The 16,094-nt window shown below is 37.2% G+C and overlaps 1 protein-coding gene across 2 annotated transcripts in view; it reads right to left on the minus strand.

Moving 5' to 3' along the window:
* The window catches only part of LOC309490086 (protein phosphatase 1 regulatory subunit 12A), a 27,143-nt gene extending 11,355 nt beyond the window's left edge, over positions 1-15,788 (minus strand). Inside the window, exons 1-10 of one of the 2 annotated variants that reach the window (XM_082159086.1) lie at positions 15,452-15,787; positions 8,032-8,162; positions 7,723-7,841; positions 4,966-5,122; positions 3,972-4,116; positions 3,756-3,830; positions 3,361-3,443; positions 2,144-2,337; positions 1,947-2,050; positions 1,028-1,225 (exon numbers count right to left, since the gene is read on the minus strand). In XM_082159086.1, coding sequence (XP_082015212.1) covers positions 1,028-1,225; positions 1,947-2,050; positions 2,144-2,337; positions 3,361-3,443; positions 3,756-3,830; positions 3,972-4,116; positions 4,966-5,122; positions 7,723-7,841; positions 8,032-8,162; positions 15,452-15,727 — 1,482 coding nt within the window. In that variant the 5' untranslated portion in view covers positions 15,728-15,787. Of the gene's footprint in view, positions 1-1,027; positions 1,226-1,946; positions 2,051-2,143; positions 2,338-3,360; positions 3,444-3,755; positions 3,831-3,971; positions 4,117-4,965; positions 5,123-7,722; positions 7,842-8,031; positions 8,163-15,451 lie in introns of both variants that reach the window. The other variant, XM_082159087.1, reaches the window with a different exon arrangement.
* Positions 15,789-16,094: the final 306 nt, after the last annotated feature.

The following is a 16,094-nucleotide window of genomic DNA, read 5'->3' on the forward strand; positions in this document are numbered from 1 at the left end:
CGCACATAGGCGACGCCGTCGTGAGCATTTATACTTCTGCGAATGTCTGTGTTGATGTGCAGTTACACAGCCGAAACGCTAGTTGGCGTGGGTGGGTTTTAATGTTCCAGTTCCACTGTGTTTACATTCCTCGCGGCTGTTTTGAGTTTAGGTTTCTACGAGCAATGGCGACTGAAGGAGTCATACAGATGGCTGTATTTCCACACTTCTTACATTTACATTTACATTTAGTCATTTAGCAGACGCCCTTATCCAAAGCGACTTACAAATTAGGACTAAATTCAGCGAGTCATCATAAAGAGGCAAAAGCAACAACAACGCAGGAAGTGCTCAAAATACGAAGTTCAGGTATTATTCAGAGTAGCATAAGCCTGATAAGTGATGTTTCAAAGGGAAAGGAAATTTTTTTTTTTTTTTTTTTTTGCATACTTCTTCAAGCAATCTCTCGGTCACCTGGTCTATTTCCATGGCTCTTCACTGATCTTCGGAATTTAAAAATGGCGGGCGGGCGGTGCAGAGTGTAGGAGGAGGTGCGCGTCAGGGTACGGCGAAGGGTACGACGTATGGTACACGTCAATGCGTATGCTACGCCGTACCTTCTACGCGCACCCGACGCAGAAGTATAAATTGGCCTTAACTCTAATTGATGGAGTGTGTAGCCTTTCATCATTTTCACACATGAATCGTCTCCAGATCTTAAACTCACTGAAAGTCTTTGGGATGTGCTGGAGGAGACTTTACAGAGCGCTGGACTCTTGCATTGTCAATACAATATCTTGACCAAATATTGATGCTCCTCTTGATGGATATAACATCACAACATTTATTTCCATCAAGCGGTGCATACATTTTTGGTCAAGATATATTGGCAATGCAAGAGTCCAGCGCTCTTCCAGCACATCACATCTTTTGTATTGAATTTCCAGCTAAAGTAATTCGATTTTGATATAATTACAGTGACATTACTGTGGTTTAATGTCAAGATTTTGTGCATCCGGCATCCATACAGTCTATGTGTGAGTGTTACCTTATTTTCAGTTTCAGAGCTCAGTCTGGGACTGGATGCAGAGCGTGTCATTCCCAGTTTCGTCTCGGGGTCCTTGAGGGCCTCAGTGGTCGGATCAGAGGCCCCGGCCGAGCCCAGCGTCACAGAACTTCCCGCTTTACGCAGAGACGTTCTCCAGGAGCCTGGAGCCTCGGTCACCGGCGCTCGAACGGGTTCGGCCTAAAAGCAGAGCACTCTTTATTATACTGAAATATTATACTGTTATTATTATATATATATATATATTTTTTTTTTATCGACTGCCAGGGTTATTGTGGAGGGGGAGGGATTTGAGTAAGTTGTGTTTGTACTTAAGTGTATGTTATGTACTTTTGTTAAATGTGTTGTAAAATTCAATAAAAAAATATGTTCGCAAAATAAAAAGAATAAAAACTTCTTTTTTTTTTTTACTAAAAATAACAAAAACAAACAAAATTACTAAAACTTTAGTTAAATTTAAAATGATAACTATTTAAAAGCTAAAAAACTATTCAAAATATTTATAAAAACTATATAGCATCTCAATGAAACTAAAATAACACTGATTATATTATATTATATTTTTTTCACTTCAAAATGATTTTTTTTTTAAATGGTTAAATACAGCCACAACAATTATTGGGTTTTATTACTGATAATTTTATTATCATCAGTTATTCAGATGATAATTTTTGGCTGCTGAATTGCCTATCGGTGGCCATATCGGTTTATTTGTCAGTATATATTAGCACTGATATTTTAGTACATATTAGCACTCGTGCTACAGAAAATGTGACCAGCGTTCAGAAAACCAACATTAATGAGTTGATATGGAAACCCATAAATTTGTCAAATTTAGTCCATATTGGCTGAAAGAAAGAGAATTTTGGGAAAACTCAAGACCCAGTTCTGATTTGGTCACCTTTTTAACCTGGTTGAGGGCAGTGCTGGTCACAGAGCTCGCTACGGTCGCTGCATTGCGTTTGTTGTTCAAGTTGTTGATCAGTTCTCGAGTTTTTGCTTTTTCTGAAAAGATACGCACAAACATCATCAGTTAGCTAATGTCATTTAGTAACACATTTTTGATTTAGAGAATAAAAATGGGCGGGGTCTGGTCACCTGACTCTGCGTCGCTCTCTGATTCGCTCTCTTCTTCTGAACTGGAGCTGCTGGAGGGTTTGGATTGACCAGCTGTGCGCGTCGACTCGTCTTCCTCCTCTTCTGTGGGCGGAGTCTGAAGAGTGGGCGGAGCAAGCTTCTCTCGCTCATGCAGGGTGATCTTCTCTCTGCTGCTCATACGAGAGATGGACGTCCTGTGGGGGACATGCTAATCAGTCAGAGCTAAAACTCAAATCACTATTCATTAAAACTATATGGACATACTAAAAAAAGAAATTACTAAAACTTTGTTAAAATGGGAAAAATTAAAAAAAAAAAACAATACAAAATATTATTAGACTCTATAATAGTATCTCAATATTACTAAAATAATACTGATTATTATATTATATTATTTTCCAAATATATTTTTTCACTTTAAAATTCAAATAAATCATTAAAAATGTCAAATATAACCACAGCAAATCAGCCAATCAATGAGAGCTAAAACTAAAAAAACAACAACAAAAAAATTATATGGACATATTTAAAAAAAAGAAAACTCTATAAACTCAATAAAAGGACTAAAACTTTAAACTAAAATGGAAAATATAGAAATTATAATAGTATCTCAATATTACTAAAATAATACTGATTAATATATTATTTTATATCACATTAAATATATTTTTTAACTTCAAAATTCAAATAAAACAATAAAAAAAGTAAAAAACATAAAAATGAATGAAATCTATATAGACATGTTAAAAAATAGCAACAACAACAACAAAAACACACACACCAAAATTACAACAAATATAGTCAAGATGAAAATGGAAAATATAAAAATAACAACTATTTCAAAATATTAATAGAAACTATAACAGTATCTCAACGTTACTAAAATAATACTGATTATGTTATATTTTTTCACTTCAAAATTCCAATCAAATCATCACAAATTTACAATATAGCCACAGCAAATCAGCCAATCAGCGAGAGCTGAGACCATGTCATGTGACATACTCTGAGCCTGGGTGAAGTACTGAACATTCACAATATATTTGTGATGACGGACAAACGGATGAATCAGCTGTTGACTCAAATCTCTGATTCAATGATTCACTTGCTTCATCACTCAAAATAGAAACGATGGTGGTGAATGATCCTGGGTTTCAGCACACAGGAAGTGACGTGTTCCCATGCAGACACGTGATTGGACAGTGTGTGCTGTTTACCTGCGAGGGCGAGCTGGTGCCACGGAAACGGGTGGGCTGGTCTCAATGACGGGTGCCTTGATCTTCTGTAGCTCTGAACGCATCTTGAGGAGTTAAACACATCAACAACAGCTCTTACTAATACAGTCACATTCATATTCTAGAACTCACACTGTGCCTAATCATTTTATTTCATTATTTCAACATTTATTCCTTGAAAAATCCTCATACTGAATATAGTTGTGAGGTGTGTTTGATGACGTTGGCTCTGTACAGCACACACACACACACACTGTTGTTTTTGGATGTTCATGCGACGAAGATATCTGCTCATTTGCTTGGACTGAAAGCGGTCTTTGAACATTAACCAGACAGCTGATAAGATAGCGTACATATAAACACATATGCAAACTCACAGCGTTTTGCTTCTTCTGCAGTTCCTCCAAGTTATCGACGATGTTCTCATCGGCTACGTCGAGCGCAGTTTGGCCCTGCGATGCACAAATACACAATGCTTTGAAGTCTATACTTTTCATGGCTCTCTGGAATCATTATATGTGATATTGATGTATTCACTAAGCAGCATTATGCACACTTAGCATGTCATTATGGCAAAATGAACCAGTCTGTACCACATTATTGACGGCGCGCATGTCACACATGTGTTCAGCCAATAGACTGCAAGCCTCTTCCTGACCCCAGTGAGCCGCCGCGTGGAAAGCCGTCCAACCATCACTGTCCCGACTGTCCACATCTATCGCACACTTCAACAGCACCCTAATGCACAGACACAGATAAAGACTTAAAGGCTTCGAAAGGACGGCTGGGAAAACATCAGATACTTGATGAAGCTTTCTCAAACCATTCTGAATTAATATTTAAAAATTCATCATCAGTAATTGATTTTGGCCGTTTCACTAACTTCAGGGACACACAATCTCATGATTCGCTCACAGGAAGATAGTCTTTCTGATTTGCTAGTTGTATGAACAAAACTAAGACAGTAAAGACATTCATAATGTTCATCAAGCATCAAATAATTACTGTTCTTTTGAACTTTCTGTTCATCAAAGAATCCCGAAAAATGTATCACAGCTTCCATAAAAATATGACATTCAAAATTTCAGCAGCAAATCCTCATATTAGAATGATTTCTGAAGGATCATGTGACACTGAAGTAATGATGCTGAAAATTCAGCTTTGATCACAGGAATAAATTACATTCTAACATACATTCAAATATAAAAAAATATATTTTAATTTGTAGTCATATTTTGCAATATTACTGTTTTTACTGCATTTTTGATCAAATAAATGCAGCTTTCGTGAACATAAAATACTTATTTTAAAAACATTTTTAAAAATCTTACAGATGACAAACTTTTGAACATCAGTGTATTTAGACAGTTTTGAGGAAACAATTTTTCATTATTTTGCACATTCCCAACAATATGTTTGTGTTGCTGTAAGTTCCATATACAGTAGAACGTATCAAAGAATCAGAAAACTTTGGAGAGGGTGAGGCAAATCACTAGATATTTAATGTTTTATTTAATGTTCACCAATCTCGGTTTAAAAACTGCCGCAGTTCCACTTTTGCAGTGTCTTAGTGAAACGAGCACTCACTTCAACACCTCGATGTATCCTTTAGCAGCGGCGACGTGCAGTGCGGTGGCCTGAGTGTTCAGATGAGGGACCAGAGAGCCACTGCCCGCCAACACGGCCATGGCATCCTGGAGCATCACTCGCTCCTCCTCTCTCCTGGCCTGGTCCACATCAATACCTGAAAACCATCATTCAAACCAGGATTATAATCGTTCTCAGAAAGCACAGGCCATTTTTAAAGATTCAGTGTATGATATTAATATAAATTACAGGAGGAAGTGTGATAAAGGTCTCGTTTGGTTCTTAAAGTCACCATGAAATCAAAATGGACAATTGACTGTTCGCAAAGACCCGCCCCCTTTAGTTACTGTTGCTATGTCCGACAAGCCACGCCTCTCTCACGCCACACCATGTTCTCACGCAGTGAAACACACATCGCGGAGCACAACACACTGACAGACAGGACAGGCCAGGTCACTTTTGATATGAATCAAGTCTCATCTTTCAAATTTGGTCATTTTTTAAAGAAATTTAAACAGTAAATACCGTTTTGTGGCTCTTTAATGTGTCTGACAGATCGCTCAGTTAAAGCTGCTCGTGAACCGATCATCTCTTCCTTCTAGTTCATTTATAGCATCAAATAAACATGAATGAACATAAGGAATGTTGTTTTAACCGCAGAAGACGTCAGTACACTTCGTTTTTCAAGTTCAAATCCTCCAACGTTCTCCTGACTGCTTTGTCGGACAAAAATGGCGGATTCGGCGGATGGCGGATTATGATAGGTCAGATCGCCTGTCAATCAAACTGCGAAGGGTCAATTCTTGTTTTTTTATGGAATATTGCAGTGTCTATTATAGATTATTCATCAGTGCACATCATTTTTTTTTCAAATTCATGTGCCTCGTAATCTTGAATCAAAATAACTTCTCTGGTGACGAGGGCGGGGCAACCTGTCACTCACATGAGATCCACCAATAGCAAACCACAACCATCCAATCAATTCCCCATGAACAAAATCAAGTCCCGCCCTTCAAGAAGCCGTCTCACTCAGTACGTCTCAAAACTGAAGAAAGGACTATCACAACTTGCGTTTCGTGTCGACTTTAAGGACCCAAGGACACATTTACACACAGAAGGAAGTTTATAAAATCTCTGCACAGCTCCAGCATTTATAATGGAGTTTTTGATGTGGGAAATTCACATGCTGTTACTGTTAAAACCAAACATCCTATAAACACACACACACATGCACACATCTATAATGAGCTTCTGTGAGAGTTTGTGTGTCGACTAAGGTTTTAATGGGATCAGACACAGCAGGTCAAGATCAGACAGATGGAGTGTTTTAGACGGATAATGTGAACCTATATTTGTTCAAATGGAAACCTGCTAACCTCACAAAGAAATATTGCATTGCTTAATCAAAAATCGAAAGAAAATAAGAAAGAAATTATATTTATTATATCTAAATCTATTTTCAGGATTAATGCTTACACAGCAAACGTGCAGTCGCTTATGTGAACGTTAACAACTGAGAAAGAAAACGGATGTGTATCATTGTATTGGATCCGTGCATTAACTCTTAAAGTCCACATGAAATCAAAATTGAAGTTTACACTATAAACAGATGCTGAAGCCGCGGCTGAAATCAGTCACTTGTTCACATATTTACCGTTTTCTACATGGTGAATGACACATAGTGCACTATATAGGGAATAGGGAACGATTCAGACTGTGTAAATATGCAAATGAAGTCTGGTTTTACATTAGTGTCACGCGAACCGTCGCAGCATCGGTCCAGAGACACGATATCACAGAGCGGATCATGTGATCAAGTCATCGCAGACCACAAAACGTATTGGACCCAATTGAATTCTAAACAGAATGCTGTATTTTAAAGCGATGTGGAGATTAGGAGGAGAAACGATAGAGATTAGGAAACTGCGGCTTTATCGTGCTCAACAGCTCTGGCCGAGATATAAATGAAACGCTATTGGCTATTTAAAAAAAGGGGAGGAGCTGTTCGATATGCCCTGTCCCTGTCCCGCCCTGTCTTCCTGTTTCAGTGGAAATTATGTCAACACACTGAATAATTCTGTGCGTTTTAAGGCACCTCAGTGTGCGTTTAAAGTGACAGCAGCCTAATATACCTGCTCCTGTCTGTCATTAGTGTTAATCAAACAACAAAATACATAGAAAATCACTTTTGTAGCTTTAACAAAGATAAATAATGTTTAATTTATACAGTGAAGACTATGCAGTGTTATTTAACATTTGATTATTCAATTTCTGTACCTGAATACTGTTAGACTAACCTGAAAAACAAAGCTTTTTATTTCATTTGCATCTTTGTTCTATTGTATTTATTGTCTTATTTTCTATGCAGATTAACTCGCAAACGAAATCACCCCAATCGTTCTAGAATTATTCATTCTTACCAAATAGAGCTAATAATCTGGTGAAACTGTTTTCATATCGCAATATATAAATCGCAAAAAACGAACATATCACAGTTTTTACCAATATCTTGCAGCCCTAGTTTTAAGTTTAAGTTTAATATTAATATAATGTAAAAAAATGTAATGTAATATTTAAGAATATTCATTTAATATATAGTATTTAATCTTATTTCAGCTTCATTGCCATTACCGAAAATGATTTTTGATAGATTAGTAAACAATAACAGCACTGGTGAGAGCGTTTCTTTGTTGTTCTACAATCTCACATTCCCTCGTTTACTCCATCTCTCTCTGTTCTAGGCGTTTTCTCTCTCACCCTGTTTTTTAATCTCTGCTTTCAGCAGTCTCGCCATGACGTCCTCCGTAGCGACGTCGAGAGGAAGTTCTCCCTCGCTGTTCACCGCTCCCACGTGTGCGCCGTGCTCGATCAAGTACCTGCAACAGGTACACAGAAAGAAACCCGGTAAACTTTAAACTGTCAAGACTCAACTCACTAGATTTGACGCATTAGGTGCCTTTTCAATTAGATGTAGCGACTTTTATCAATACTTTGGATACAATATGAAAGGCAGCATCATGTCGTCTTAGTAGGCAGCTCACTAGGTCGTGGAGAAGAGTTACTGACTTTGTGATCTGGATGAAACCGCAGGAGGCCGCAGCGTGGAGGGGCGTCCAGCCTTCGTTGTCTCCTCTGTTCACGTCACTGCCGCTCTCCACCAGAAACTGAACCATGTCTGCGTTCTCATCAATACAGGCCTGAGGAGAAAAAGAGAAAATCTATTTCATCTCTATATACAATATATAGATATTTCATCTCTACATACATACTCTATATTTCATCTCTATGTATTGCATATTGTCACTCCTACTAGCCACTTTGGCAGGTTGAATTTTAAATATTATATATATAGGCTATATATATATATATATATATATATGTCAATTGTAGTCTTTTAAAAAGGCATCTGAAATAATAAACTAAATGCAATGTAGTTTTGTCAAAAATATAGATTTTTCTAAACATATCGATACTGAATCTATATATCTAAAAATATATAATTTAATACCAAATTACATTAACAAAAACTATAATAGTACATATATAAATAAATGAATAACACTGACTAAGACTATCCTGATACACAGGTATTAAACATATTTGTAAAAGTTTAAGTAATTCAAGCATAATGCTTATCAGTTTCATTAATGCTAATATTGGCCAATACTGATATATTGTGCATCACTACTAATACATTATTCCAGTCTGTTCATGTATTCCTCAAACAGAAAACACTGCCCTTAACCTTTGACCTTAGATTACAAACACTCATATGTAATGTAAAAGAATGAACACAATGTGATGTCGTCACCCTTATCAGCTGAGTCTGAGTAACTCTATTGACACTCATCATGACATCAACTTTACAACACTGCTGGAGCCAGTGTCATATTGCATGATGGGAAATCTATGTTTCCATGTCCCAGAGTTTCAGTGAGACACAGCTGCCATCAGCTGCAGGCAAAACAATAATTATCCAGCGAAGCGTTTACATGCTGGAAGTGTTACTGTACACATACATGTGCAGGATGAAATCAATGCTGTAGAGAAACAGAAGCATTACTAACTCAACTACACTTTTTAACATGTGTTTTCAAAATACTGTAGCTGTTCCAATAATACGCTATTTTATCGGTAGCGGTATAGCATGACACTGACAGACCTCTACATCACCACTTCAAACTGTATTAAGCGAGCCGAGATAAGGCCGGTTCACACCGAGAGCGATAACTATGAAGATAACTATAATAGCGTTCACACTAGCGGACGATATCGCTGCGGTTTTGTCGTCGGTCACTTTAAACGCTCGAGCTCTCTAAAGGGGTCATCGGATGCAAAATTCACTTTTATATGGTGTTTGCATATAAATGTGTCTTTGCAGTGTGTGGACACAACCACCATACAATCAAAAAATATTTTTTTTAATCCTCAAAAAGCCTAAACACTCTCAATAATTAAGCCGTTTGGATTTTCTGAGCAATTTGATGTCATATTGCAGACATCAGCTCCGCCCACGACCACTGACGGACTGTCCCGTATTAGCATATTTCTCGTATTAGCATATTTCCCCCTCAGCCATTTGTATACTTTCTGCGAGAGAGGTTGCCATGGCAACACTTTACATGTCTTGTGTCGAAACCAAAACGGGTCAGAGCTGTTTTTGAGGAGGTAAAAAGGGTGTTGTTTTAAAGGGGAGATGAACTGAGAAATCAAAATTTCCTTGAGCTTTTGACATATAAGAGGTCTTCATCATACTATAAGAATATCCTGTAAGTTTCAGAACTGAAAACTTCCTTGTTCGTCCAATAAAAGCTTTTATTGACACCAGGCACAGCGAACAACAGGTTTTTCAAAGAGTCAAAGGGTATCAAACCCCGTCTCCGCAGAAGAAGATCAACGCCTACTTCAACAGCCCCGCCCACCGATTCGCGCATTACATGAAACTCATTATAATATGCAAAACTGTTATCCAATCATAGCAGTGGGCGTTTACTTCCAAGTCTTCAATGCGGCTCGCCCATAAAAACCGAGCGTTTCAGGAGCTAGGCTCAAAACCAGGGCAGAAAATAGCCTATACTTAATCATTTTGATGTTTTTGAATGTAAAAAGCAAGCGAACGTCATAAGTTGACCTCAGACAACAATATAATTTTTTTTTTAAACAGTTCATGACCCCTTTGAGGACAAACTTTACACGAAGACCCTAAAGAATCATCCCAACTTGTGGAAAATGGCCATCCGATGACCCCTTTAAAGCAGGATGGATTCTGATTGGCTGTCAATGTTTTTATGGTTCAACAGCTGGAAAAAATCGTTCTGAAAGTCACTCTAATGATGTTGTTTCTCTGTGCCGTTATCGTTATAGTTGTGATGTGAACTCTGATATTCTTTCTGTATTGTTTCTTACTTGAATGCTACTGTTAAATCTAATATAGGCCTTCCTAAACAACTAAAAGCACTGTTTATTTCATGTCTACCTTTGTTTTATTGCACTTGTCCTATTGTTTGTAATGTACCTTTTTGTACCTATTTTTAATAACAAAGATAGAATAAAATCACCCCTAGTTTGTGTGTACCTGGATGTTCTTAATTGTTAAGTTTTGAGGTTGATATATTACCAAGTTGAGCAAAAAGTGTTTGTTTACAGTGATGTTAAAATGACAGGGTCAAATTTGTGACATTACTTTTTATGCAATGCTAAAACACTGATGTTCAGAAGTTGTAATGATGCTTCCTTTTCCCAGATAGAATGGGATATAAATACATTGGTTATATAATTTTCAGTCTTTAAATAGCCTATATTTAAATATAATTTAGTTTTAACACACTTAAAGCATTATCGTATCGCATAAATCGAACATCACATTATTTAACATATACATTTTTTTCTTCAATATCGTCCAAAACTTAAAAGTGCAGCTGTTTAGCTACTTTAAAAGTAGCTTCTCTAACATGTCTAGGATTCTGCAAGCGATATGCTACTGCAAAAATCATCCAGACCACATGCTAACAGAGATTTACCACTGATAAAACGTGTGTTTTCAGGCCAAGTTTGGGGGAAAAGAGTGAGCGGCTCCCAGAGGACCCGGCGCTGCCTATAGAAACCTCCACGTACACTTGAGCAGAACAGAAGCTCGCTCTGTTCTCATTGTGTGTGTTTGTGTGCGTTTCTGAGGAACAGTGGGAACCTTCTGTATGGAGAAGGTGTGAAGTTCTCCACGGGGTCACTGAATCTGAGCGCGCGTATGTGTGTGTGTGTGTGTGTGTGTGTGTGACTCAGAGAGCGACTGGCCTTTGCCTATGACAACAGCCGCTTGTCCCGCATGAAGAATGTTTTCCATGCGCTCACTGGAGAACAGCAGAGAGAGAGAGAAAGGCTTTGGATGGAAGCGATGGAAAAACTTAAAGAGCACCGACTATATTTAATCCCCGTTACCGAGCAACAACAGGACAACAGGACCGAGATCGGGATGAGCAGCGAAAGAGCATCATCGCACACACACACCGGTTACTAAAATCAGATATAGAAGTAAAACAATTACACATACTATAAATATTGAATATGGATGTACAATACAAAAATACTACATGAACAAAAAAATTATGCAAATATGACTACAAATGAAGACAAAAATATGAAACAAAAAAACAGTTACAATATATGGGAATCAAATATTAGAGATATTTTTTTATTCATTTTTCTTTATTGTTTTCGTTCACATTTAATCTGCTGATATTGTATATATTTTCATTGTGGAATCTCGTTTTCATATTTTTGGGGGGATTTTTGCCATAAACTAGCACTAGGCTAACTTTAAAAAGTTGTAAAGCAAGATTACAGCATTTAACCCTTGATTTATTTATTTTTAGAGAAAAAAAAGCATAGGTCTTGAATATTGGCAATTTATTGGTGATTATTAGCCATAACATGACAATAATGATCAGCTCATCAATCAAAATTGTTAAATTGGTGCATCCATACAAACAGAAAATATACAATAATAATACTACTACTAATAATAATAAATAAAACAAGGAATATTATTGAACAGGAACGGTGTATTATCCAATCAGCATTTAGGATGAGCAACAGAATAAAGTTAATAAAGCTTTTTGCACAAAAAAACAAACAAATATGTGTATACACACACACACACACACACACACACACACACACACACACACACACATATATTTGTTTGTTTTTTGTGTGTGCAAAAAACTTCATTAACACAAGTTAACCTCAAGGAACATATTAAAATGAATTCATTTAAATGAATTAATTTAAAAAATCCATGTAACGACCCCTTTAAACATTTGAGGTTTGACTCATGATGTTCTTCTTCTGAGGAACCTTTAAAAGAGAAGATTTGCTCAATCCTACGTCTGTGTGCGGGACTTCAGTTTACTTTAGCACCATTAGAAGGTAAACCATCCCTGTAACTCTATCTGTGACGGAGGGGACGTGTGTGTGTGTGTGTGTGTGTGTGTGTGTGTAGAGGCCAAAACAGTGTCTTTGACAGGATGTGACACTGATTCTGTCCAGAGCCAAACACACACACACACACACACACACACACACACACACACACACACATAACAGTAGGCTGTGTGTTCCCAGAATAATGTCAGTCTGAGTAACAGTTAGCAATCAAGAAACTTAGGATTCGTTTGGTATTATTATGCACTCATAAAATTATGCATATTTATGTCATGGCAACCCAGAGTAAACACTGACACAGATCCGCTGACAGAAAGACTCACAAATCTAACCTGAACACTCAGTATTTAATTTAGTGAATGCAGAAATGTTACAAAATTAAACATGAATTTAAATAGCAAACAACAAAACCTCGTCACATTTCAACAGGAAACATGTCAGGGTTTATATTCACCTCAAACTCAAAGAAGAGTATATTTATTTTTTATTATCTTCTTATGTGTGTGTGTGTGTATAATATATATCCATTAGATTTCACATTAAGTTAAATATGAAATGACATATTGAAATTAAAATAATAAATAATTACAATTTATTGTAATAATCATTGTAATTTATTTGCAATGATTTTTGTGTGTATGTATATATATATATATATATATATATAAAATATTAAATTAAATGCAGTAAAATATATACTATAAATCTGAGTGAACACTTCACAATTTAAATAATATTTTAAAAAATGTGCATTATAGAAATGAAAATTTGAGGGGAAAATAGATTTCTCAAATATTAAAAGTCCTTAAAAAAAGCTAAATTTTTCTTTAAGCAATATATAATGTATTATTTCTTTTAGCATAATGTATTATTTCCTTCTACTTCGGGCCTGAACATGTTCCTGGCAGGTTCTGGCACAAAAACAGCCAAACAAAAAAATCCTTTCTGTGTCACATTAGAGAACGCATGTAAACACGAGATAAGGTGACACTTAAAAGAGCTCATGTGAGACTCGGAGCTGATGTTCCACAGAACTTCACTTCTGAATACCAGTGAAGCGTGACATCAGCAGAGCCTTCAGCCAATAGCTGCGCTCGCACACGACCACCTGTCTGGATCGGAAAAAAGCGTGCGTTTCATATTGTATTGTGAGTGTATTTGAGCAAAACCTTCTGCAGACTTTTAAGTGGCTCTCTTCAACAGAAGCTTCTCACGTGTTATATAATCTAAAGAACGTTTCACCACTATAAAGAACCTTCTGTGGAATGGAAAGATTCCATGGATGTTAAAGGTTCCAAATGGAACCATCGATGCCAATAAAGAACTTTTGTTTTTACAAGTGAAGACAAAGATCCACAAAACAATGACCCTCAAGCACACTATGATTTTTTTTTTTTTTTTGCTGACTATGAAGAATAGTCTTTTTTCCTCATTTAAAGCTCAGGATTAGCCGGTCTCGAAGTAAACTTTACTGTTGAAGCAAAAGGCTGAAGCAACCAAAGTCGAAAATAACCCCTCCTAAACATATAATTGAAAAATCCACAGCTGAGAGGAAGAAAGAAAAAAAATAAGAACAAAACAAAAACAAAAACCGAATGAAAAGGGCCGACAGGAATTCCACCCAGCCGTGAAGAAGCTCAGAAGATATGAGGAAAGTCTTGCTATGCCAGTTCAGCCTGGAGTCAGAAGAAGAAGCCACATTAAACATGACAGCCACGGGACGGGCCCGAGACACTCCCTGGACGTCACTAAAACAACAACAGCTACTGTACGAAACAACACTGAACAGTCAATAGTCAATAGAAATAGTCAATAGAAAAAAGAAAAGAGATTCATCAACATCATCATCATCAACAATTCTGGTCCAAAACCCATAACAACACCGCCACAACTACTGTACATCTGTGCTGGAAATACAGCTTGTTTATGCGCTATTATAATAACGATTTGACATTCAGAGCCAAAAAAGCCTGTATTTCTGACTTTGGCTATTTAAAATCACCATGATTTTTTTTGGGGGGGAATATTGCTGTATCTATTATAAATTATTAATCTATGCACATCATTATTTTGTTTATATTCATGTGCATCGTAATCTTTAATTTAAATGACTTCAACTGACTCTTGCAGCGACATCTCTTCTCTTCTCTGATGATGCGTTTACTGGCGTGAGGGCGGGGCAACCTGTCACTCAACACGAGATCGACCAATAGCTAATCACAACCATCCAATCAAATTCCTCGTGAACCAAATCAAGCCCCGCCCTACATTCGTTCGTGTCCCAGAAGCCGTTTCACTCTGATATACGTCACAACAGGGAAGAAAACACTATCACCAATTCCGCTTCATGCTGACTTTAAGAGTTCATACAGTTTGCAATAAAGTTTCAGTCACAAATATCTCTGTGGTATAACTGGCAGAGGAACAATTGATTATTAAAACGCTGATTTTCTTGAAAACAAAAAATGTCTTTAGTGGTTTATTATATATTTTTTAATATTAAATCTTAAAAACTGTTTCAAAATATTAATAATCTGCCAAATCAAAGTCAGTGTGGTGGAAGCCATTTTTTTTTTATCATGTGACAAGAAGCCCTCAAAACAAAGATCACCCCTCAATTTTTTCAATAATATCCTTGTTTTTTGGGGGTCAAATTGAGTACACTAAAATCTATTTAAATCATGACACAAATATGTTTAAAAACAATTAAATTTCGTACACACCCATGTAGGCTAAATCAATATTTGAGTACTTTTTACTTGACCATCACTTTGACATTTTTTTTATTTTTGTTGTATAAAATGGTAGCCTGTAGGGCTATAGGCCTAAATGTTTAGCTTTTTTTAATGTATGAAATATGAATATAAAAAAAAAACGTTGGCAGATATATTTCAAACTAGATTTTTCAAGTTCATCATCTCAAGACATCCTTGCTTGTCATCGACCTATGAGTTGAGAAAGGCGTAGAGAAAAGTTTGTGAACTTTCTCAAAAGTTTCCAAACCGAGTCAAACGTCAGTGTAAAGAATCAAACACGATCCGGATACCTGATGCAGTGCCGTCAGCCCGTCTATATTGGCGTGATTGATATCAGCTCCCTGTCGCAGGAGCTCCGCCACCTCCTCCCGGTCTCCGGCGGAGCAAGCGGCCATGAACACGGCGCCCTGGGCGAAGCGCACTCGGGCCCGCCGGTTTCCGGGAGCCGAGGACTGGCTCTTCGCCTCCACCCCGGTCCGGTCCGTCTCCGAGCCCTGCCACCGCTGCAGCTGATCCTGCCGCCGCTGCTTCGCCGCTTCGGACCGGGAACGGTCAGTGGCCGCCATCTTCCTCCCTCGGTATCTCCCGGGGAGTTTCAGTTCATCAGACAAGTGATGTCCGATTCCCGTACGATTCGTTCGTTTGAACCGATTCGTTTTAATGATTCGTTCGAACCGATTCGGTTGTGAATCAATCGAGAGGATTTCGAAATTCGTATAGATTATTTTTAATTTTATTTTTATCACAACACAACTACAGGCGTATAAAAAACTGTTGTTGTTTTGTTTTTCGTTTCGTTTTTTCTTCAGTTGAGACAAACCTCATTTGATTGCACTTTAAAAGTAGTACAATAAATCCATATAAAAACAAATAATCGAAAACATAGCAATTTTTCAACAACAACAAAAAACTAGATTAAAATGTTTGTAGACA

The sequence above is a fragment of the Leuciscus leuciscus genome (genome assembly GCF_965113295.1).
Source record: "Leuciscus leuciscus genome assembly, chromosome: 25".
Classification (NCBI taxonomy): Eukaryota; Metazoa; Chordata; class Actinopteri; order Cypriniformes; family Leuciscidae; genus Leuciscus; species Leuciscus leuciscus.